General features: G+C 38.7%; 1 protein-coding gene across 1 annotated transcript in view; it reads left to right on the top strand.

The window, feature by feature from the left end:
- Positions 1-26,955, top strand: part of LOC108037698 — a 277,475-nt gene that overhangs the window by 164,589 nt on the left and 85,931 nt on the right. Inside the window, exon 3 of the mRNA XM_044459275.1 lies at positions 6,228-6,363. Coding sequence (XP_044315210.1) covers positions 6,228-6,363 — 136 coding nt within the window. The remainder of the gene's footprint in view (positions 1-6,227; positions 6,364-26,955) is intronic.

The following is a 26,955-nucleotide window of genomic DNA, read 5'->3' on the forward strand; positions in this document are numbered from 1 at the left end:
TTCCGATGGAACTGGGGCTGGGTTCCGTCGCGCAGTCCAGGTGATGGGCTGCCTTGGAGCGGGTATGGGACCCGTTGTGACCTCGTTGGTCCTTGTTGTCCGCTTGGTAGGAGTCAGATTTAGTGCATTTCGCGGAGGGGCTTTCGGGTCAGTGAAGCTTCTGTGTTGCGTTTTCCGAGGTTTATTTTCTCTGCGCAACGCGGAGGCCAAAGGCCCGCGTGCATATTCACGCCGGACAAGTTAGTTTGCGTTTCGAAATTTATCGCAAATATATTTGCCGGATGTTCCGTCGAATTCCTGCGTTCCCACCCCCCTCCAAATTTTCATTTTCTTTTAATATAAGAGAGGTAGTTTCTTTAATGAATTCAATCTTCAATGGGCGGCAAAATCTAACAGATTGTGGAGTCTTATTGAGCGAAATAATTTGTTTCGTTTCATTTGTCAATTTCAATGGGACAATTGTAGTAACAAACAGTGAACTGTCAATTGAAGGACTATCGTGGATCTGGAAACTCTGTTTGTATAAACTCATAGCTGAAGAATAACTTGCAATGTACCACGTTGGGAAGTTTTTCTAAGACCTCGTGTTGCAATTCAAGAATGCGGGATGATGTATGATCCAAAAGATTTTGCAATGATACAAGTACCTTATTTTCAAAATATTCTATTCCTTTTGGCCTGAGTTTAAATTTAGAATTAAGTACGGCCGGATATGCCGGGTATATATCACATCCGTGCATTTTTGCATTTCGTTGTATATTTTTATACTGACGTTTTGTAAATCCATTTTCCATTAAAAATGCAAGGGCACTGTCAGATGACATTTGTTTGGGCTCATCCGCAAAAAGCTTCTTTTTTATTTCGTTAATGCTTTCAGAACTCGCAGCTGCTTTTAAAACAACAGCCTAGTCTTTTTCGTTTGATTTTTTAGCTGAAACTGTGGCAGCATGTATGAGTAAGGGAGATAAGTTGTTATTCTCCTCTGAAAGATCCGCGGCTAATTTTTTTTCAGACGAGGACCAGCGCTTTGTAATCACATTTTGGGCGACCCTTTTTTGCCAATGCATAATGACCAGTGATTTCTATGAACAAGCTTTTCCCAAGCCATTTTACGTGCTTTCCTTAAATCTTTCTAGGTTGATTTACATTTAGGCAAGTGTTTATTTAAATAACTGACAAAGCCTTTCACTTTTTCCTTAATCAACTTTATGGTTTCGTTATCTAAATGTTTTTGTGCGATCACTCTCAATATGTGCTGTTGTACGGCGTCTCCTGAGCGATTGTTGTTGCTCCAAATGTCAACCAGCTCAGCACGACTGAACACATATTGTACTAGAAAATTTGGATTTTTTCGAAAACGTGTGGATTCGGACAAAAAGGATTAGTTTCCAATTAATCTGCACACTTTGGTTAATAGTTTCTCGTTTACAACTTTTTGCAACACTTTGCCATGCTAAAGTACTGATCCACGAAACACAACTACACTTGTTAAGCTCGTTCTAAAAATACACATAAACACAACATGAAAAATTGGACAAAAACACATAACAACGATACAAACATTGGTAAACTTTAGTATTACATACCTGGATAATCGTTTTCCATATTTATTCACTTATCTTTTTCGTTGCTCCATATGTTACAGTTACATATTTTTTTATCTGTCTAGGGTGTTTAAAAAATAAAAATAAAAAAAAATTTGAAGATACAGAAAAAAAATGACTTTATGCCAAAAATAACGCGAAAAAAACCATAGTGCAGAGGTGCGGTCGGAGCAAATTTAAGCTCTATTCAGATTCTTACTCTACGATCTAAGAATATAAAATATTTTTTTTTAAATGAGACCATTCTCAATTTTTCTTAATATCTAAATTTTCGAAAAAAATTTCTCTCTGCCGGGTTTATTCACGGTGTGTCCTCTTTATGCGGGTCCGAAGTCCTCCAATTTACTATATGAGGGTCCATGGTCCGAATATTTCCCGTTTAACCTGGATGCCCTCCATTTCTCCGGCTTTGCATCCTCCGCTGTTGCTAAGCCGATCTCCTGCATCGGGATTTGTGGGGAGTTTAAGACTCCTCAAATTTCCCCCTTCCTTTGGAAACGTAATGAAAGCGGTGACTTTCCCCGCCCTTGATGTGTAGACTATTCGAATTCCCCGCCTGAATTGCGTATTAGATGTCCCCCAAACAGTCCCCATACTGTTTTCCTAAAAGACTTTACTCGTACAGCTCCTTGAAAGACTTCAACTTTCCCGCGACTGTTTCCCCAAAATACTTTTCCATATAGCTCCTTGAAAGATTATTTCCCCAGACTGTTTCCCTGTTCCCCAGACAGTTCCCCGTTCCCCAGACAGTTCCCTGTTCCAAGACAGTTCCCCGTTCACCGGACAGTTCCCTGTTCCCAGACGGTTCCCCGTTCCCCAAACAGTTCCCTGCGTGGAATTTGAATTTTCCCGCCCAGACATCTCCCCAAATTAAAAGTCACCACTTCGCTTCCCTGGTCTGGCCACCAATGCTTTGCGGTTTTAACTGTCTAATGTGGGCGGTTTTTTCCTTGCCTATATTAACATACCGCAAATTGCACATCACCGGCGAGTTAAAATGTAGTATTTTAAACGGCCCATCATATTTTGGTGCCAATTTCGCCGAGAATCCTTCTGCTGCCTCGGACAGATTTTGTTCCTTCGCCCAGACTGTGTCCCCGATATTTGGCTTCCATGGGCGTATATGTAGATTGTAGTGGCGTGCCTGATCCTGCGCTGCCTTTTCCATGTTCCGCCTCACCAGGTCGGCCAGAGTTTGAGTTTGCCTTCCGTTGCCGATTGTTTCTTCGTCGTACAGTGCTCAGGGTAACCTGGGCTCTCTTCCCTGGGTGACCAAAGCTGGCGAATATCCCGTGGACTCTGCCACGCTCGTACTCACGGCCAACTGCAATTCCGCCCTTTTCTCATCCCAAGTCCTCTGGTCTGGCCCGGTGAACTGGGCGATCATTGTTTTCACCGTCCTGAGGCTCTCTCCGTCGGGTTTTCTTGGGGCGTGTATGAGGCCGTGAACTGGTGTCAGACGCCTAATTTTTTAAACGCCCTGCTGGTGAATTTAACGCCATTGTCCGTGATGAGCACCTTGGGTTCGCCGTATCTTGCGAGGATCCGCTCACGGATCGCGTTTCCAAGCGTTTCCGTGGTTGCCCTATGCATTGGCACAATTTCAGTACCCTTGGAGAACTTATCTACCAGCACCAGTAGCATAGAATTCCCGTGTTTGGAGCGGGGCAGTGGTCCTACGAAATCTGCGCATACGGTGGCTAGCCTGTAGCCTGTAGCTTGGCTTATACCGCAGGCAACGGTTTTACACATATTTCCTCATATCGCGGTGCATTCCCGGCCAATGGTATCTGGCACCAACCCTCGCGATTGACTTCTGACTGCCCATGTGACCGGCAAGTCGTGGTTCTCCGACATTACCAGCCGTCTGGACCCCGTTGGCACGCACAGCCATGATGTGACATCCTCGTTCCCCGCTCTGTGAGATATGTGGCGATATAGCTGGTCGGCTTCCGTCATGTAGTCTGAATATTTTTGGGGATTTTGGGCTATCATGCTCCGCATATCCCTTATCCAGTTACACTCGCCTGTTTCCTTCTGCTGTTCTTGTGCTTTTATCTGTCGAGATGTTTCTGGCAGTGGCTGTCGCGATAGTGCGTCTGCCACTATATTCAGCTGGCCCATTCTGTTCGCGATCTCAAAGTCATATTGTTGCAGTTCCAGCGTCCATCATGCGAAGTCCTAGATCCATCGAGGTACCGTTCATTCACGGTGTGTCCTCTTTATGCGGGTCCGAAATCCGCCAATTTACTGTATGACCTCCTTGCCCTGGCCAAATAAGGGTCCAAGGTCCCAATATTTCCCGTTTGACCTGGATGCCCTTCATTTCTCCGGCTTTCCCGCCTCCCCCGCTGTTGCTAAGCCGATCTCCTGCATCGGAATTTGAGGGAGCTTAAGACTCCTCACAGGACTCGTTTGTTATTCCCCTTCATAAAAAAAGAAATAAATCAAATACAAGTAATTACAAATTATCCGCCATCCCAGAGCTTTTCGAACACGTTATTACACCCCACTTGCAACATCTTTGTAGATCAATTATATTTCCATGTTAACATGGATTTATAAGGCGAAGATCTACGACGACAAACCTCTTGGAGCTAACGTCTTTTGTAATAAATGGCTTCAGAAAGAACATGCAGACTGACGTAGTTTACACTGATTTTAGTAAAGCGTTTTATTCAGTAAATCACTTCCTTCTTTTATTAAACCTTCTTTTATTAAACCTAGACTTTTTAGGGCTTCCATGTGATCTTCTAACATCGATCTGAATTAATCTAAGTGGTAGGACTCAACGAGTCCTCTTTAAAAACTCTATGCCCTCAATATAACGAAATTTGCAGCAGTTCAGACTTACAATCGGACCTAAATGCTTTTCAAACATGGTGTTGTGAAAATCTTATGGACTTAAATTGGGGAATAGAGCTCCGCGCGTAACAAGCACTTCTTAGTGGCGTAAGGGCTACCTATCATAGTGCATCAACGTCCGAAAAAAAAAAGTTACATACTGACCTACAGGTTAGAGGTTGCCAATGCAGACGGCTGCACCGTAACATAGAATTTCGTGTGCATAACTCCTTTGCTAACTTTGCTAAGGTTCAACTTGGCCTCATGATCATTAGAAAATACACTGCCACTCAAAAGGCCTGTTTGTTGACCTTATTGGTAAAGTATGGTTAGAGATACGAGCTCTGGACAGTTTAAGGCAAGATATACTTCATAAATTATACTTTTAATCTTTGCCACAGTTGTGGAGTTAGGGAGAGAGAGAAATTAAAGATGCATTAACAAACGCGAATCAAAGATAAATACCACCATCACATGTGTGCTTGTACAATGCATACATTTAGGTTGACATTTGAACTTAGCGCTAATCTTTCCCAACATTTTTCGGCTGTTGCCAGAACCTCAGGTTATTTCAATAACATTCAACAGGCCAGGTATCTTGCCCCATTTTGAGATCGAATAGTATTTGCTTGGGATGATAGCCGTAACTTGTGCTCAGCTCCATTGCTGCGGTGGTTCAATGTCCTCGTGAATAATCACTAGCTGGCCAACCTACATTTATGCTTGAGGTTGAGTTCACTGTGACCGTTTCTGAAGGGTTTGAATGAAGACACGCTGCCACGAACGCGACAACTGCTGCTTCAGAAATCGATTTCGTTTTCATGACGTTCTGCCCCAGGAGGGTCCTGGCAGATTTAATATGGGAAGCGCTTTGAGGTATGAAGCTGAAATAGAAGATCTTTCAGGGGCTGTATGTCAAGCATATTCTCTCCTGACTTAGCACTGCGAGACACTATGTCTGCGAGACACTAGTCTGCACGACTTAACGCCACTCAACACCATAAGCGTGCTGCTGAAGCTCGGATATTCTGTGAGAGCTACGGCTATTCAAGTAATGTTGCACCCTGAGATGTTTCTCTTCAGTATATTTTTGGATAGCTGTTTTAAAGGAATTCTCTACATCCCAATGATTTGAAATTTGTTGCACCAATTCCTGATCTTTACTAAGGCGGTTGTGCTGTGGGATATCTACCATGAGGGCCTGAATTAATAGAGCTTACGGTATAGGTATGCAAACGAAATGAGCCCCCAGACAATTTTGCAACGAGATTCGGATGGACAATCTTGACTTAGCAAAGATGTTATGAGGTGACTGCCCGAGTCACAGTAAGTCTAAAAAGCTTTATTTTTCCGATGAAGTGCGTTACTGCATTTGTTTCGACGTAGCACAATCTGGTTACTGAATCTACTTATACTTGTCAATAGCAGACCCCAAGAATAGTTATGATCATTATTGCTGATGCTGCGTTCACTAGTCGTTATAACCCGGTTGCATCTAAATTGGACATGGACTTAAACTGAACAGCATAGTAATGGAATCTTTGTCGAAGGGTTTACCAAGACATTTGATTAGTATTTTTCTAAAACCTGGTATTAAGCAAATAAATAAATTTAACAGGCTTAGTACAGAAACGATGATTATAGTTTTTGTTTTTTACCCCACCTTTAGCAAAAGGGATAGCATTTAAAATAAAAATGTCATTTATTTAAATTGGAAAATTAATTTTTGTGGACAGTACATTTAATTTTAACATAATTTATTTTCTTATTAATCTCCAGAACACCAAGGCCAACGCACGCGACTTAGCTGTGAGCGGGAACTCCGATATAAAAAATGTCTACATTGATGGCACTGAAACTCGTATCGTTTTAAGTTTCTGTGAGAAATTTAATTGCACAGTGCAAATCGATACATGTGAGTACCAAACTATAAGGTAATTGTGCTACATTGATGTTCCAATTCAATCAAGATTTAACTCATTTTTGAGTTCTTATAAGGTAAGAAATAAGCTGCAGTTTATTTTGTTATTTTTTTGTTTTAGGGGTTACACCTAGTAAAACTTAAATACTGCCTGAAGTTTCATTTTGTTTATTGTGCAAAAGAATTAAACAGCTAGAAGGAAGCGTTTCCACCTTATAAAAATATTTTTTTTTTTTTGTGAGTATCAGGAGGGAATAAAATGTCCGTCTGTCCGTCTGTCCGTCTGTCCGTCTGTCTGTCCGTCTGTCTGTCTGTTGTCCGTGTGAGCGTGGCTCGGAAACTATAAAAGTAGAAGATTGGCATTTTGTGCGATTCTGGGGGTTCCTACGCAGCGCAAGTTTGTTTCAAAAAGGTGCCACGCAATAGCTTATATACGATTTTAAAATTTAAATATTTCGGAAGTAAAATGCGTTTTATTGTGTTTATCAATACCTATCGAAATGTGGATTTTAATCGGCCTTCGTTAAAGTTTGTCAGTTTCTGTCTCCTCCCTTTGAGTCGGGTATCTGATAGTCGGGGCACTCGACTATAGGTTCTCTCTTGTTCATTTTCAAAAAATCTAAAAATTTTTTTGCTTTATCTTAAAGAACAACTTTTTGAGAACATTTTTATAGAGATTTGAGCAGTAGAAAAAAAGTTACAGCGCTCCTAGCCGCACGCCTCGTCCTCGTCCCCGTCCAAACCAAAACCTGAAACTTTAAACGCGAATATCTCGAAATGGTGTTTTTTGAAAAATTTGTTTGCGGTGATATGGATTGGCGAAAAACTACTGAACCGATTTTCTTCAAATTTTTTTTTAAATGTTCGTAATGAATTTTATTAGTACTTGAACGATCGTTTTTCATGTAAAAATTTTTATTTCGCCGAAATAGATAGTTTTGTAAGAATTTTAGCGTCCAAAAACGTAATTTTTTGCATAAAACATAAAAAAAAAAATTTTAAAAACGTTCGTTCAAGTACAGGATACTACTTTAAACTAATGAAATATTTTTATTTTTTCGGTACCAGTTGACCCGTTCGTCCTGGGGAATTATCACCGCAAGGCTCTTTAAAAAAAAGGCGTTAAAGGGAAACAGCCCCACTGTAATAGTTTAAATATTTTTTCAAAATGTTTTGCATAAACATTGTCAACAATCTAAACTTTCAGAAAATATAATCATTCATTTAATAAAAACAATAGTTACATACATAAAAAAATCCAAATTTTCCTATTTTTTCGACAAAAAAAAAGGTATATACCCCCTTAAAACGCGTTTTTCTCGAAATGACATCGGTGACTAATACAACTCGAAAACTAGCCTTTTTCGATACATAATTGTTTTTTAACAGTAAACTAAGAATTTTAAAACTCTATTTTTTGTTTAAGCAATCTTTTGGTAAACTCTGCATCATAACAAAAAAGGTTTTTTCCGTATTTGGTAAATCAACAGTATAAACCTGTTACTCGTAAAGTAAAAATATGAAAATTTTGAGAAAGCCAACAGGGCGAAATGTCAGTTGGACTTTTGTTGAGAGCGGTTTTCTTTTCGGCTGTTAAAGGGCATGGCGCCATTGGCGAGCGGCATCAGCGTTCTTTTCCATTCGAACCTCCAACCGATCAAGTCGGGAAAATCCCATCAGTAAGTTTTGACGTGAAGACTTGGGCCTAGCTGGTATATAATCAAAGCTCGTGAAAAAATTTCGATAAAGAGGCAGCTACGAAAAAAAACCCACGAAGCCGAAAAGCTTTTATTATTTACGGCCGAGTCCTAGAAGTTAGGGGGCTCGGCAAACAAAAAGTCGTAAGTCTCCAGAAGCAGAGCGTACATACAGAAACTCTCATTGGAGTGGTTTTATTGAGAAGGCACCAGTGTCTACGCGGACGTCGCGGAAAGCGATCAACGAGAATCGACGGGGAGGCTATCTCAGCCAAAGTTGGTTAAAAGAATGTGCAAAGCTTAAAAAGTGTTGACCCAGTCCCCAATGTAATTTTTTTGCATAAAACATAAATATATTAGGTTAATAAGTTAATTACAGGTAAACTTTTTAATTTGTTTTTAAAGTGTATTTGCAATTCTGTCTTAAATGTTTGCTTAGTGAGTCTCTAAAACATACGGGCCCTCTGTATAAAAAAGGGAAATGAAAAGAAATCCCAAATTAATCAAACGGTTATTTGCCAGCTTACCCCATATAAAGAAAAAAATATAAAATAATTTAAATTTAAAATAATAATTTTAAGTGAAAAAGCCGCTATGTCCCCAAAACCAAAAATATTGCCTTTTTCTAGCAGCGACTTCAGATTCCTCAAAAAATGGTGAGTGATTCTAATCAAACCAAATAATATTAGGCGGCATATAAAACTAGGAAAAAAGCGATATTTTCACAGCTTTTAACAATTATTCCTATGAAAGCAATAAGATATAGACGTCCGATCGGTAAGCGCTTTTACCCCGATCAAGGTATGCCTAAATAAAAAAGTCTTGCACAAATGTATGTCAATAGTTTATACACTGCGCAAAATATCCTGAAAAACATAAAATTTGGACCGATTTCACTCTATTATTCCTATGGGAGCTATAGGATATAGATGTCTGATAGGTATATTTTACCAATATCCGATTGTTTATATGGGAGCTATACGATATATACGTCCGATCGCTTATTAAATGTCTGCTCACACATACTAACTGTCTGGCAAGACATCTTGCAACACCACTGGGTCGACGGCGTCTCCGCGGACGACAGCCGGCAGACTTATGGTCTTTCGGCCGTGACAGACACGGTCGTCTTCTGTAACAACACATCCTGATTAGCTTTTGAGCGGCTATGAGCACACCTGATTTTCCCAGGAATGGAGCACCCGCTACCCGCTTTTTTTTTGGATCTTTAGAAATAATTTGTCAATACACGAAAACCAGGTCCATTCTTGTGTGGCGTGTTCAACAATCTATAAAAAAAATCAGATCGCTACCTTTTAAACTTAGATCGCAAACGGTATTGAAACAGACGGACATGACTATATCGACTCCCCTATTGATCCTGATCAAGAATATATATACTTTATGTAAGTAATCACTTCACAAGTTGATACACCCATCCTAGACACACACCACCCATCATTTCCACCCATTGCCAATTTGCTAAATTTGGATAGATAAGAAGTTTGCAGAGCCGAAGAAGAGAATAGAAGAAGTCGAAGAAGTAGTCACAGAAGCAAGTCAAAGAAGACAGTCGCAGAAGTCGTAATAAGTTGAATTTGGTCAAAAGTAGTCGCGAATTTCTGTCGGTCACTTGGAATCTTAATTAATATCATTTACCTTAATAAATAATATCATTTACCTTACCCATAAACCTATACTTACTTTATAATAAATCTTATATGGGGGCTCAACCGATCCGAGCAGCCAGTTAAATTAACTATGTGAAACAATAAACTCTTTGTGAAAATGTTTAAGAAGTTGTGTAACTATGAAGAGAACAAATAAAAAGAAGAAAAATACAGCGCAAAAGAATAATTCTACGACAGCAAAATAGCACATTTCCATTGAATCGAAGGAACATTGGCGAAAAAACATTCAATATAGAGGATCAAAGTAGTGAGAAAGGGACAACTTAGCAGAGCTCAAGCCGATACATACACAAAATCATCTTGACGAAAGTTTGCCAATAAAATCTGACGAAGGTGACCAAGAATTTGCAGACAAAATGAGCAATCCCAGCAAGCAATTTGAGCGTTTTCTTACTGTTTTCTGATACTTTTTTCTGAGCATTTACAGTCATAAAGTGTGCAAAAAAGAGTCCGGAAAGAGTGTTTTTTTTTTTTGAAAACGGTCGCACTTTAAGAGGAAGATTTCTGAGTCCGATCTAACTCTTTTCTGACACAGATAAAAGTGCTTTCACCCTCCGATGGAAGCATAGAAAACCCTCAGAAAGGCACAAAAAGTACCCTTTTTAGGCACTTAAATCTCTTCAAGATGATAAAATAAGATTAAATGTCGAACTCATAGTGACATGTTTTAAATTATGAAATATAAGAAACTTAAACATTAATTCTTAAATTTAAATTATGAAATATTAGAAACTTAAACATTAATTCTTAAATTTAAACCTGTAAGCATGAACGATTTATATATTTATACCCGTTACTCGTAGAGTAAAAGGGTATATTGTATTCGTGCAAAAGTATATAACAGGTAGAAGGAAGCGTTTCCGACCCTATAAAGTATATAGTCTTGTTCAGGATCACTAGCCGAGTCGATCTAGCCATGTCCGTCTGTCTGTCCGTCTGTCTGTCTGTCCGTATGAACGCTGAGATCACGGAAACTATAAAAGCTAAAAGATTGGCATTTTGCATGTAGATTTTAGGAGTTCCTACGCAGCGCAAGTTTGTTTCAAAATGGTGCCACGCCCCCTCTGACGCCCACAAGCCACAAGCTGTGGCCACAGTTTTGATGCTATTATGAAAATTGTAATTGATATGTATTTGTTTCATCAATACCTATCGATTGGCCTAATAAAAGTTTGCCACGCCCACTCTAACGCCCAAAAACCCATTAAACGCTTAAGCCTGGCTAGCGCCAACATTTCCGGCTTTCATGGCCTGTGGTACCAATGCCTTGGGGTAGATGGCGCAATACAATAGCGACATTTAACGGATGACTTTGGAACAGCTGCCCAAGGTGCTCAACAGAGTCAACGTTAATTTTGGTTTGAAAGACGCCGTTGCAAATCAACGACCTCCACGTGGTGTTCCCTGGGTACCGATTTTAACATAAAATTCGGGAGCTAATTCGAGCGGCGAAAAACATACAAGAAGGCATATTTATATAAAGTTGTTTAGCTGAGTAACGGGTATCTAATAGTCGAGGCACTCGACTATAGCATTCTCTCTTGTTTGTTTCACTTTTTTTTGGTTATCTTATAATATTTATTTCTATCGTTGGCAGTTTGAAATCGACAGCATATTATTGATTGAAAGCACCTATAAAAAAGTAATAAAATAAAGCAATGTAATATTTACTTCTAACTGCTGTTGTTATTGCCAAGCTCAGGACACAGATTTTGGTGTTGGTCCCTTCCACGAATACTTAGAGACAATTTCATCCGTAAACATTTTTTTCCACATTGTGCGCAGAAATTTAGCAGGATTGGAAATGTTATAATTTATCATTTCTGTCTCCTACAAAATAAAACAAGAGAGAACGCTATAGTCGGGTGCCCCGACTATCAGATACCCGTTCCTCAGGTAAAGGGAGTGCGAGCGAGATAGAGATAGAAACTTTGATCACGCATAACTTTTTAACGAATGGTCCGATTGGAAAAATTTCTTCTACATTTCGATAGGTATTGATAAAAACAATAAAACTGCATTTTTACTTTTCTGAAATATTTAAATTTTTAAAATCGTATATTAGCGATTGTGGGCGTTAAAGGGGGCGTGGCACCTTTTGAAACAAACTTGCGCTGCGTAGGGACTCCTAGAATCTGCATGCAAAATGCCAATCTTCTAGCTTTTATAGTTTCCGAGATCTCAGCGTTCATACGGACAGACAGACGGACAGACAGACGGACAGACAGACGGACAGACAGACGGACAGACGGACAGACGGACATGGCTAGATCGACTCGGCTAGTGATCCTGATCAAGAATATATATACTTTATAGGGTCGGAAACGCTTCCTTCTACCTGTTACATACTTTTGCACGAATACAATATACCCTTTTACTCTACGAGTAACGGGTATAAATAGACTGCATTATTTTGTTGAAAATTTGCTGAATTGTTTAGGTCCTCTTCAAATTTTGTAAGGTCTTCTATTTTATTAAAGGGCTTAGGTGGTAGCAGCATACGAGTCTTATTACCTTGTACAAGCTTTCTTTGTGCTATCAGTTTGAATCGAGTTTGAATCTTAGTATTTTCAGCTTCCAATTTAACAAAGAGTTCCTTAAGATCTATAAAAATATAGCTTGGTTTTGTCCGTAAATTCCAAAGTAATTATTATGTACCTCTACATTTTTATTCAATTTTTGCATCTGGTTGAAAATTAACTGCAACATAGCTGAAAAAATACAAATTTAGTCTTTGATAAGTTATTTTAAGCAACTGAAAATAATTATACTTACTTGAAGTAGAAGGATATTCATAGTTAGAAGTTAACTGGGTGTATTTGTCGAAGTTGACGTTTCCTCTGATCCCGTTTCATTGTTTAAAAATGGCTCTGTAAATTCATTCATTGTGTATGATGGGAATGACAACTATACAACCTGGAGACGAAATATTAAAAATAATAACTTTTTGGGTAACGTCTGTTACTTTATGAACTCTCGATATGTCGTTAAACAAGGGCTTGCGAATATTTTCTGCCTAAAAGGCTTGATTTTAAAGGCAAAGTAAACAGATCTTCGTTAAGTAAAATTTCATTTGATTTCACAATCACTTCATTGTTTCCTTCCAAAATTCGATCAATTTAATAAACACTGGAATCCACAATGTAAATATGGTCTGGATCATTTATGGACATATATATGTATTTATTTCTAATTGATAGAATGTTTCCTCTTTGACATCTTTTTAAAATTTTTGTAGCGCTCTCTCCAATCGATACAAGGCGATTATATAATATAATATAAAATATTCTTACCATTTGCTTTACTTTTTATAAATAACTCTTATATTTAAAAGCACTAATGGAATGTGATTGTCTTGGTAAAATATACATTCTGCTGCCAAATGCGACAGGCAATGAAAATTATATTTCAGAAATGTTTCGTCATTAAGGGGGTATATAAATTAATTATTTCCTTATTCAGGTTTTTACTTAAGACGCGCGGTACTGCGCGAATGAGAAGACTTAGGTTTCGGGAGGCGATGACCGTCACGATTTATTTCCAAAATTCAACTAAATACTAAGTACATAAATTCTTATAATGAAAGCTAGCCCTATGCCCTGAAAGTGCTGACCCGGCGCCCCGTGTGTGGTGTTGGGTAGCCGTCGGTTGCGCCGCAGTGCATTGCCCGCTGATAGCGCTGACCGAAGCTTGGGCTTCTGCTACCGTCGTTGTGCAATATCCGCAGGTGTCGCTGGCTTTGCATTATTCTCATGCCGGCTACGCGTGATCAGTTTGGCAACTTCTCTGTTGCCGGGTGACCGTGTTAACTCCTCCCCCGCTTAGATGAAGGACGTCCTCGGACTTCTTGAAACCGTCAATAATAACTTGAAGGTCATGCTGGCGACGAACTCTTTGGCGTCTTTGGTAGAGCTTGAAAATGATAAAGCAGATGGCAAAGAAAGCGATCGCGGCCACTCCAGATATTATAGGCCGGTTTTCCAGTCTCTTTTCCATTTCGCCAATGTATCGTAGGTTTTTTATGTTTAATTTCTCCTCGTCGAATGTAACGAGGAACGTTCCAGTTACCAGTTGTCCATTGACCGTAGCTGTTCCGTCATTGAGAATAATAACGCCGTCATCGATGATTGTTAGTGGCTCGAGGTGGCTGGTGCGAGTCGAACAGTGTGCGTTGCCTCCTGAGTGGAGTTGTTGTGCGCATGTTGCATAGGGCATTTCTCTGCAGAATGTTGTCGTAAGGGCAGCGCTGCAGTTTCCAATCTTCATGATTTTGTTACCGCAGTCAGCTATACTATCGCCTTCAGCAAAATTAAGAATAGTGCCGTTGTGTTCAACGGGATGCAAGATTATTTTCTTACAATGTAGGGCTTAGGATATTTTAATATAAAGTGTAAAAAATTATTTTTTTTAATAAAACTTTAATTTGAGCTACTTCCATTAAATCAGTTATTGTAACATTTGTGGAATGTTCATTGATTAAATTTTGTAAGCCATTTCAGTCTAAAATCGCGGGATTGATTATTCCAATTTTTGCAAGTGTAACCGACAACATCAAGACTTCGAGTTCGGAAATAATAATTCTATTTCTTGTTAGCAAGTTCTCATATAAATTTTCTGTATTTATCTGTTTTGCTTTTGCATTTTTTACTAAAATGTTTACCGTGTTCGTTAGGATGTTTATTTGTTCCTGGGTCTTTGTGTTAATATTTATTTGTCAATTTTCTGAGTCTATGAGTTCTGTCTGCTTTAATTTAATGTTCTCGAAGTCATTAAAATTCGGAGTACCGGCTACGATTTTTAATGCGGTGCTTAATAAATTTATGCTTCTTGCGTGTCTATGATTAACATTTACGGTACCTATTAGAGTCCTAATGTGTCGTAACTAAAAATAAAAAGAAAAATAAGTTTTATTTTAATTACCTCAAATTGTCCTTATGGACCACCCTCCCTTTTATTAAGACTGTGGTCCCCAAGTCAGCTTCGACGGTTTCCTCGGTGTACAAATTTGAAAGTTTGTTTCTGTCTAAAATGTCAGTCACCAAGCGGTTTGTGTAACGAAAAGTGGTTGTCGGAAATGTTTCTATTAATTTATGCTGGATAAATGCCAGTACCGGAAGTTCGCAAAAAATTGCATTGACTACGTCCTTCTTGACCACATCACATATTTTCTGCATAAGTGTTTCTCTATCCGAGAAATATAAGAGATGTCGAGTCTTTTCACCAAACATAATGACCGTTCTAACTGAAGCAGTTCCGCTTTCTTCTATTATTATTTGGTTCCGAAAGCAGTTGACCGGCTTGTCCGTTTTTTCGATGGTGTAGGTTAGTGATAATTCGCTAAGTATTGTGGCAATATCTGACTGCGCATCTTCTTCTAGCGAGTGAATGTGCTGTCGGGACAGCGCGTCAACAACGTAGTTCTCTTTTGCTGGGAGGCAGGTAGTTATGCCTAAAAAATTTATTTCGTCATATTCTACAAGGATATCGTCTACGTCTTCTACTTCTTCCTCTGCTACTGCAGGGTATTCGTCATTGTTTTCGTTAGATAAATCCTTGTCTAACGCTAAAATGTTTATTTTTTGGTGTTTCGGTCCTGTGTACCTTGCGCTACTATTATTAGGTCTTTTACTTGTCAGTCCCTGGTTATTGTAAGCGTTCGCTTGGAAATTTTATTGACTTGTCCGCCACTGACTGTTTTGGGGCTGTCTTTGAAACGGACCACTTTGTTGATTTTGAGTTGGTTGTCTAAAGCGAGATGAGATATCGACGTCCATTGGCTGGACTGGATCCTGTCTAAGTGGCTGTCTTGGCATTTTATTAAAATGGGGGTTTTTTCCCTCCGGATGAAATCTAAATTCTGTTACTGGATTTCTTTCTCTGTCCAGTTGTCTTTGTTCGGACCTTTGGAGTTAATATACCGGCCGCTTGTCCGCGTATGTGAAGTCTAGTCGGTTTACTATGGCCCTAAAGTTCAGAGGTGTGTCGAACGACGAAAGAACCATATCGGCTGAATTTTTTATTTTATTTCTTAGTATCCCTAAAGCTTGGTAATGTTTGGAACTACCATCGTATTTTTCGTACACTTTATATGCGGTGTGCGCCGCTTTTCTCCATGAGACGTACGTCTCATTTTTACCCTCGAAGTCCGGCAGGGACTTCATAATATCTAAGGTCTCATTACATGTAATACCTATTCTGATATCTGCATCTCTGTATGTTTCAACTTCTGGTGTACCGATATTAACACCACCTAGGCGCTTCTGAACGTCCAGTAAGTTTTGTTCGAAATTTTTTTCTTGTGCGGCGAGTGCGCATTGTTCGTTGGTCATTGCCATATTTAAATTGTTTTGGTTTACTTGAAAATTGTCCGCGCTTTTTAGCTTTCGGAATTCTTTTAACAATTATTCTATTCACTATCACTCATATGTTTTAACACAAAGAACAAAGAATTTTGTTCCCACTGTATTTAATTTCTTTGTCGGAAAAATATAAATTTTGTAAAATTATTTTCCGAGCTTGTGCCTTTTTTATTTTTGAGACTCTTGAAATATTTTTATAAACACATATTTTTTTATTTTATAATTGTCAAAATTAATTTTTGAAAAATATTCTGATTTAAAAAAATTCGGGGAAGGAGTTGGCGAATTGGTTTTTAAAATTTCTTTATTTTTAACTGTTCGAGGGTCTTACGAACGCGTTTCTTATTTTATTTTTTATTTTATTTTAACGGATCGAGGGTCTTACGAACGCGTTTTTTTTTTTGTTTTTTTATTTTATTTTAACGGATTGAGGGTCTTACGAACGCGTTGGGTGCCAATTAATTATTTCCTAATTCAGGTTTTTACTTAAGACGCGCGGTACTGCGCGAATGAGAAGACTTAGGTTTCGGGAGGCGATGACCGTCACGATTTATTTCCAAAATTCAACTAAATACTAAGTACATAAATTCTTATAATGAAAGCTAGCCCTATGCCCTGAAAGTGCTGACCCGGCGCCCCGTGTGTGGTGTTGGGTAGCCGTCGGTTGCGTCGCAGTGCATTGCCCGATGATAGCGCTGACCGAAGCTTGGGCTTCTGCTACCGTCGTTGTGCAATATCCGCAGGTGTCGCTGGCTTTGCATTATTCTCATGCCGGCTACGCGTGATCAGTTTGGCAACGTCTCTGTTGCCGGGTGACCGTGTTAACTTATACCTTTTTTTGTCGAAAAAAATAGGAATGTTTAGATTTTTTTATATATGTAACTTTTGTTTTTATTAAATGAATGATTATATTTTCTGAAAGTTTAGATTGTTGACAATGTTTATGCAAAAATTTTTGAAAAAATATAGAAAAAAATTATAAAAAAATAGTTTTTAAGGTGTGGCTGTTTCCCTTAAACGCCTTTTTTTTAAGAGCCTTGCGGTGATAATTCCCCAGGACGAATGGGTAAACTGATACCGAAAAAATAAAAATATTTCATTAGTTTAAAGTATTATCATGTACTTGAACGATCGTTTTAAAAAATTTTTTTTTTTTTGTGGATATGGGAACGTTTAATGCAAAAAATTCTTACAAAACTATTTATTTCGGCGAAATAAAAATTTTTATATAAAAAAACGATCGTTCAAGTACTAATAAAATTCATTACGAACATTTAAAAAAATATTTGAAGAAAATCGGTTCAGTAGTTTTTCGCCAATCCATATCACCGCAAAGTCATTTTTAAAAAAAACCATTTCGAGATATTCGCGTTTAAAGTTTAAAGTTTGGGTTTGGGCGGGGACGAGGCGCGCGGCTAGAAGCGCTGTAACTTTTTTTCTACAGCTCAAATCTCTTTGAAAATTTTGGGAAATATTCTCAAGAAGTTGTTCTTTAAGATAAAGCAAAAAAAAAATTTCGATTTTTTGAAAATGAAAAAGGTATATACCCCCTTAAGCTCTGGTAATCCCTAAAGATTATAAAATGAAAGACCGATTTTTAAGGGGATACGGCCACAGCCCAAACCGTAAGAGCAAGAGCAGCCAAATTTTTTTACTAGTATTCCATTGGGGCTATATTTAAAATTAACTTTTCGATTTAAAAAATCTAAACCGCTGCTCCGATCAAGATGATTTTTCGCTCAATAGTTATTCTACGGCCCAAATGCTTAAGTTTAATTTTTCATGTTTTTAACATTTTTTAAGTATTTTTAACGAATTTATTTAGATTTTCTAAGTCATTGCGTTGTATTTTGCGGGAGCCTGTCGAGAGAACGAAACCCAGAAGCCAAGAGAGCGACGGCCGAGAGAGCAACAGCCAAGAAAACTGATGAGGGGAGGGGTAGTGCTACAGGGAAAGGGGGAGGGGAAAGAGGCAATTTAAGTTAAATTTGTTTAGGATTTTAAAAACTTAAACTGCTGCTCCGATCAATATGATTTTCGATCAATAGTCAGTCCTGTGGATCAAATGCTTAGGTTATATTTTTCATTTTGTAGCAGAAGTAAGAGCCTTATTTAATTTCCACCATGGAAGAAAATAGAAAATTACTACAAATTCTGTAAGCAATGCCAAAATGTTTCCAAGTTAAATATTAATCTTAAGATTCGAACTTTTGACCAAATACGTATGTACATATGTATATTTGGATATGTTTTGATTTGCTTATATGTACAATACATGTACATACATACAATGTGTGTGTATGTTTCTATTCGAAAGTAGATAATGTGCTTAAATACAAATAAAATTATTTATTATACCCGTTTATCGATCAAATATGGAATCTGAAAATAATACGTTACTTTGCTGTTTTTGTATTGGATGCCAATCTTTTACTGTGTGTACAAAGGTTTTCGTTTCACTCAAAACAAGAAATTTGAAAATAACAAATTCCCATTTACAAACATATTTGTGCGCAAATTAAAATTGCATTGATAGCATTGTAACTGATAAAAAGTATACAAGCTCACGACTTTTACTTGGATCACTTTCATCCCTAAAGATTATAAAATAAAAGACCGATTTTTAAGGGGATACGGCCACAGCCCAAACCGTAAGAGCAAGAGCAGCCAAATTTTTTCACAGTATTCCATTGGGGGCGTGGGCGCCCACTAAGATCCGATATGCCCCCCAGTGGCCCCAAACAGCTCCAACATCCATTATTCCGAGCATAAAAAAGTTGATGTATTTAAGCTTAACTTCTAAACTGGTTGGAATTTCGATATTTGTTTTTTTCGAATTTTAGGTTTTGAAAAGGCCTAATTAGAAATCTAAAAGAAATTTTGATATCCCCCATAATTTGGGGGCTACATTTAAAATTAACTTTTCGATTTAAAAAATCTAAACCGCTGCTCCGATCAAGATGATTTTTCGCTCAATAGTTACTCTATGGCCCAAATGCTTAAGTTTAATTTTTCAAGTTTTTAACATTTTTTTAAGTATTTTTAACGAATTTATTTAGATTTTCTAAGTCATTGCGTTGTATTTTGCGGGAGCCTGTCGAGAGAACGAAACCCAGAAGCCAAGAGAGCGACGGCCGAGAGAGCAACAGCCAAGAAAACTGATGAGGGGGAGGGGTAGTGCTGCATGGAAAGGGGAGGGGAAAGAGGCAATTTAAGTTAAATTTGTTTAGGATTTTAAAAACTTAAACTGCTGCTCCGATCAATATGATTGTCGATCAATAGTCAGTCCTGTGGATCAAATGCTTAGGTTTTATTTTACATTTTGTAGCAGAAGTAAGAGCCTTATTTAATTTCCACCATGGAAGAAAATAGAAAATTACTACAAATTCTGTAAGCAAAGCCAAAATGTTTCCAAGTTAAATATTAATCTTAAGATTCGAACTTTTGACCAAATACTTATGTACATATGTATGTTTGGATATGTTTTGATTTGCTTATATGTACAATACATGTACATACATACAATGTGTGTGTATGTTTCTATTCGAAAGTAGATAATGTGCTTAAATACAAATAAAACAAGAGAGAACGCTATAGTCGAGTGCCCCGACTATCAGATACCCGTTACTCAGGTAAAGGGAGTGCGAGGGAGATGGAGATAGAAACTTTGATCACGCATAACTTTTTAACGAATGGACCGATTTGAAAAATTTCTTCTACATTTCGATAGGTATTGATAAACACAATAAAACTGCATTTTTACTTTTCCGAAATATTTAAATTTTTAAAATCGTATATAAGCGATTGTGGGCGTTAAAGGGGGCGTGGCACCTTTTTGAAACAAACTTGCGCTGCGTAGGAACTCCTAGAATCTGCATGCAAAATGCCAATCTTCTAGCTTTTATAGTTTCCGAGATCTCAGCGTTCATACGGACAGACAGACAGACGGACAGACAGACGGACAGACGGACAGACGGACAGACGGACAGACGGACATGGCTATATCGACTCGGCTAGTGACCCTGATCAAGAATATATATACTTTATAGGGTCGGAAACGCTTCCTTCTAGCTGTTACATACTTTTGCACGAATACAATATACCCTTTTACTCTACGAGTAACGGGTATAATGATTTATTATACCCGTTTATCGATCAAATGTGGAATCTGAAAATAATACGTTACTTTGCTGTTTTTGTATTGGATGCCAATCTTTTTCTGTGTGTACAAAGGTTTTCGTTTCATTCAAAACAAGAAATTTGAAAACAACAAATTCCAATTTACAAACAAGTATACATATTTGTGCGCAAATTAAAATTGCATTGATAACATTGTAACTGATAAAAAGTATACAAGCTCACGACTTTTACTTGGATCACTTTCATCCCTAAAGATTATAAAATGAAAGACCGATTTTTAAGGGATACGGCCACAGCCCAAACCGTAAGAGCAAGAGCAGCCAAATTTTTTCACAGTATTCCATTGGGGGCGTGGGCGCCCACTAAGATCCGATATGTCCCCCCAGTGGCCCCAAACAGCTCCAACATCCATTATTCTGAGCAAAAAAAAGTTGATGTATTTAAGCTTAACTTCTAACTTCTATAAGTATCCACATGATAGTGTACGCAGTCTACCTGTTGAGCGTTGTGAGTTGATGACGAAGAGCAGGAGATCTGTGACTTATGAGAGGTGCAGATGGAGCTATACTCAGGGACTGAATTTGAACGATTGTAATCATGTGACGTAGGTCAGCACCTCTTGGTTCGAAGAGTCGCAAAGTGCGGCAAGAGTCCGATACTGTGGTAAGAGCGAAGTGGTATAAAATCGATTGAGCTTATGCAGAAGAGAGCGTTGTACATTAATTTGTATGCGAAGAGTCTGCTAAACTAAACCTAGATGATCTGTGAAATGGTATCCAGGCGATTGAACTTGAGCAGAAGAGAGCTTGTACTCTACATGTTATGTTAAACGTTATCCTGATAAATTAATGTCTGATGAAATGTTGAGTTTGTGCGGAAGTGAGCTTGTATTCTTGGACAAATTGTGAATGATTATCCAGCCAAACTACCATTTGAAGAGTCTAGAAATATAGTTTTGAAAAATTAAGTTAAATAACATAAGTAAAGAGGTTATGTGTCTTATTCAGGAAGGCCGTGTTGGAGATTATCTTGAAATATTAGATTTAATTATTATTCGTAAGCCTCTCAGAGTATGGAATATAGAAATAAATGAATATCAAAAGAGATTGCAAAGAGATAGATTTTGTACGAGAGTGCGGTGGGGAAGGAGAGCGAAATCCCTGCTGATCGTGGCGCAATGATAGGTAGGGAAGAATGAGTGAAGTAGAGCGAGGTAGTTCAATAAATTCAAGGAATTAATGATGGCCGACGAACCTGAACATACAACTCCTACATATACATAGCGGCAGTGCCTCAGCATGAGACCAAGAAATGGCTTAGAAATGCTAAATCAGCATTCTTGAGGTCTGACCGATGTAATCCTATTTTATAGATCATGTTTCACTGCAGTATGTTCGTATGTACCATGAATTCTAAAATTTACAAAAAAACAAGAGAGAACGCTATAGTCGAGTGCCTCGACTATTAGATACCCGTTACTCAGCTAAAAAGTTCAAATTATCAATTTGAATTCGGCGATCTCTAAGAGCTGGCAGCGTTACATCACGAGCATCAGCACCAGCGCTGCTTTAGCGCAGGCAGCTTTTGTCCTGCACCAGCAGCTGTGTTTATGTTTATGTTTTTGAGTGCAATAAATTGACTAGAAATATTAAACTTACATACTTATATTGGCTAAACACATACATTCTTAAATAATATTATGTATATTGAAGTCTAAATCTTTGCACAACACAAGTAACGCGTATAGCGAATAGCTTTCTTTGAAAGGAGTTATCTTTGCCGGGCAATTGCAACTGTGTACAATGTAAATACATACATATGTATATGCTTACATACATACACACATACGCCATTGTTTGACTCAGACCTCCAATTTGGCTAACTTGATTTAACAGGTTCCTTCTATAGTTCCTTCCTTCTATAGTTCGGTATTGACAAATGAAAACCATCGCAATTTCCTTTAATAGAAATTCTTATCGAGAATTAACGTTGACTCTGTTGAGCACCTTGGCCAGCTGTTCCAAAGTCATCCGTTAGATGGCGCTACCACGGGCCATGAAAGGCGGAAATGTAGACGCTAGCCAGGCTTAAGCGTTTAATAGGTTTTTGGGCGTTAGAGTGGGCGTGGCAAACTTTTATTAGGCAAATCGATAGGTATTGACGAAACAAATACATATCAATTAAAATTTGCATAATAGCATCAAAACTGTGGCCACAGCTTGTGGCTTGTGGGCGTCAGAGGGGGCGTGGCACCATTTTGAAACAAACTTGCGCTGCGTAGGAACTCCTAAAATCTACATGCAAAATTCCAATCTTCTAGCTTTTATAGTTTCCGAGATCTCAGCGTTCATACGGACAGACAGACGGACAGACAGACGGACAGACAGACGCACAGACAGACGGACAGACAGACGGACATGGCTAGATCGACTCGGCTGGTGATCCTGAACAAGAATATATATACTTTATAGGGTCGGAAACGCTTCCTTATGCCTGTTACATACTTTTGCACGAATACAATATACCCTTTTACTCTACGAGTAACGGGTATAATAACGTAGTACCTATAAAGTAAATTTAAAATTAAACTTTGGTAACTATTTTACAATTGGAAATAATTGAAGTCCTTATAATATATTTTCTAGCCATCAGCCGATACTTAATGGGTATCCGTATTCGCCTGGTGTCCATTTGGATAACCGGATCCCTACTGGCAATGAAAGTTTTAAACGTGTTGACTCCCTTCGAAACGCTAACCGTTGGGATGAGCGTGAGCTGATATTTGCAGTTCAACAAAAGATGATTGGTGCTGCTCCTCATTCACGATTTACGGAACAAATCTTAAATTTTTTTATACCCGTTACTCGTAGAGTAAAAGGGTATATTGTATTCGTGCAAAAGTATGTAACAGCTAGAAGGAAGCGTTTCCGACCCTATAAAGAATATATATTCTTGTTCAGGATCACTAGCCGAGTCGATCTAGCCATGTCCGTCTGTCCGTCTGTCCGTCTGTCTGTCCGTCTGTCTGTCTGTCTGTCCGTATGAACGCTGAGATCTCGGAAACTATAAAAGCTAGAAGATTGGCATTTTGCATGTAGATTTTAGGAGTTCCTACGTAGCGCAAGTTTGTTTCAAAAAGGTGCCACGCCCCCTTTAACGCCCACAATCGCTTATATACGATTTTAAAAATTTAAATATTTCGGAAAAGTAAAAATGCAGTTTTATTGTGTTTATCAATACCTATCGAAATGTAGAAGAAATTTTTCAAATCGGACCATTCGTTAAAAAGTTATGCGTGATCAAAGTTTCTATCTCCATCTCCCTCGCACTCCCCTTTACCTGTGTAACGGGTATCTGATAGTCGGGGCACCCGACTATAGCGTTCTCTCTTGTTTTTTCTTGCATACTCCGCACTTAACATAATTAAGCATAAAAACTTTCACATGTAAAACAAACGGGATCCCATCGTCAGCATTTAGAAGCTGAATTTATAAACGTCCTTGGAATGATATTATTCGACATTATTCCTCAAAATGTCCGGAGCCCCAGCGCAAACCTTGTTGCACGCACTGCCTAAAATTTATAAAATTGACTCAGAAACTGACTCCAAATCAAACTCGGTAAACGGTAATAAAACATTCGCATTCATAGATCCAGGCAGTACTCGAACGCTAACTGGTAAATTACTCGCCGAAAATGTAGGCGTTACTCAAGGATGCGCTATTACTCTAAACGGATTTAACGGTGGAAAGTTATATTGCACCCAGAAACTTACAGCGAAAATAATAATTGACAATTCGGATTTTTGTCATAGAAGATGGTTTAATAACCGAAAATGTACTTTTGGGAAAGGATATCCTTTGCCGCGACGGAAATAAACAGATTATCCACGGTAACAAATGCTACGTCGAGAAGTTCAAACGACCCAAGAGCGGAAATTATAGAAGAATTGGTAACTGACTGAAAACGCTTCTTGCTTTGCGGAGAAAGCTAATAAGCTCGGTAAATGTTCCTTAACCAAAATGGAAATAACGTTAACATCAAACGTTCCCTGCTTTAATACCGTACAGCATTCGCACTCAGACCGGTCGTCGGTAATATCAATTCCGAGTTACTCAATAGTATTATCATTCGTCCTTCGGATTCTTCTTATGCATCTGGAATTGTCATCATCAACTACCAATGGCTCAACAGTATGACAGTTAAATGCCAAACCTGGAGGAACAATTTGCGCAATTAGCTATCATCAAATTGTGGTTTCCTAATTATCCAATTTACGGCATTTAAAACTTTAGACGGCCGCTAAGAGTATTACAGGATGCCTTTCGGACTCGTCAATGCCCAAGCAGTATTTCAAGCAGTCTTTAGGGGGTATAGTATTTAAATATTTTTTTTTTCCTTATTGCACAACATTATGGGAATATTGTGTTAAAATTTTAGATCGATCCGAGTAATCGATTCCGAACTTATGGGCAGTTGAACGTAGGTAGGTAAGCGCGTTTTATATTCCACTTTTGGGTGTCCCAAACTTTAAAACGCTCTCCTGAAACGTTGCCATTTCAAAGTCGGTGTACACGATCCTGAAAAATCTATCGGATGGATCGTTTTGAGATTTTGCACAGTATTTCTCTACTAAATACCTCAAGTAGCGCTGTCGAGTTTTTTTTTTTGAAAATTTATTATTTTTAGAGCAACAAATATTAAAAATTCTTTAAAATTGACCGATTTTGCACTGAATTAACTTTACCCCCTTTTAACAACAACATAGTCAAACGTATGGAACCAGGTGAGGTCCTCGCATATTTAGATGACGTCATAGTTCCCAGCAAAACATTTGATAGGATCATTCAAAAACTTGAAAAATTCCCTGAAATTTTTAAAGAAAGCGGTCTTCATTACCACAAATGGAAATTCCTTCAATCGGAAATAACTTTCTTGGGCCATATTGTAATCAAAGCTAAAATGACGTAAAGAAAGTCAGACGATTTTTGGGTCTTACAAGGTTCTTTCGAACCGACGATGTTTGCGTAAAGTAGAGCAAAACAGCTTTGATTGGGGAAAGGACCAGCAACTGGCTTTTAACGAGCTAATCGACAAATTATGCTGCGTTCTCGTTTTAGTTTTTTATGACTTGAGATGCTTGAGCAATCGGACTAGCAGGAGTCTTATTACAATCTCAAGACATAACGAACCCGTGTGTTACATTATTACATATTATTATTATTATTACATTGTAACGCAGTTCTCTGGCCGGGGTAAAAATCAATCGGGGCCAAGGAACCTATACAAGAAATTTATATAGAAGGGTGGGACCTGTAGTAGGAATTTGTATGGGAAGGCTTTAAGGCGCCCTCTACGCGCAAGAGCCGTTGGTCAAACCGATCTGAACACGAGGTTGACGACAAGGCATTTCCTAGAGCGCCGCCTAGCGGCCTGCAGTGGGAATAAGGCCGCCCACACTGCTTGGTGCGAAACCCCGGGAGGATCCTGCTTGAGGCACCCCCTGGTGATAGGACGAGGTACTCAGTGGGTGATCGCACTGCTTGGTGGGGAACTTGGGTGAGACCCGTCAGTAATGCCCTCTGGTGGTGGAGGACGATCGCACTGCTTGGTGGTGAATTCGGATGATTCCGATTGGGGTTGACTGCGGGGGCTACGGGGAGGGGAACTCCGCTGGGCATGAACGGCGGGGTTGATCCGTTCCGGGTGAGCTTAGGGTCTATGTGTGTCTACTCTCCGGATATACTCGGAGCCTACGGGCGTCTACACTCCGGCTATACTCGGAGCCTACGGGTGTCTACACTCCGGCTATACTCGGAGCCTATACTCGTTGGTCATTGCCATATTTAAATTGTTTTGGTTTACTTGAAAATTGTCCGCGCTTTTTAGCTTTCGGAATTCTTTTAACAATTATTCTATTCACTATCACTCATATGTTTTAACACAAAGAACAAAGAATTTTGTTCCCACTGTATTTAATTTCTTTGTCGGAAAAATATAAATTTTGTAAAATTATTTTCCGAGCTTGTGCCTTTTTTATTTTTGAGACTCTTGAAATATTTTTATAAACACATATTTTTTTATTTTATAATTGTCAAAATTAATTTTTGAAAAATATTCTGATTTAAAAAAATTCGGGAAAGGAGTTGGCGAATTGGTTTTTAAAATTTCTTTATTTTTAACTGTTCGAGGGTCTTACGAACGCGTTTCTTATTTTATTTTTTATTTTATTTTAACGGATCGAGGGTCTTACGAACGCGTTTTTTTTTTTTTTTTTTTTATTTTATTTTAACGGATCGAGGGTCTTACGAACGCGTTGGGTGCCAATTAATTATTTCCTAATTCAGGTTTTTACTTAAGACGCGCGGTACTGCGCGAATGAGAAGACTTAGGTTTCGGGAGGCGATGACCGTCACGATTTATTTCCAAAATTCAACTAAATAATAAGTACATAAATTCTTATAATGAAAGCTAGCCCTATGCCCTGAAAGTGCTGACCCGGCGCCCCGTGTGTGGTGTTGGGTAGCCGTCGGTTGCGCCGCAGTGCATTGCCCGCTGATAGCGCTGACCGAAGCTTGGGCTTCTGCTACCGTCGTTGTGCAATATCCGCAGGTGTCGCTGGCTTTGCATTATTCTCATGCCGGCTACGCGTGATCAGTTTGGCAACTTCTCTGTTGCCGGGTGACCGTGTTAACTTAT

This window comes from Drosophila rhopaloa, unplaced genomic scaffold (genome assembly GCF_018152115.1).
Source record: "Drosophila rhopaloa isolate 14029-0021.01 unplaced genomic scaffold, ASM1815211v1 contig_188, whole genome shotgun sequence".
NCBI lineage: Eukaryota > Metazoa > Arthropoda > Insecta > Diptera > Drosophilidae > Drosophila > Drosophila rhopaloa.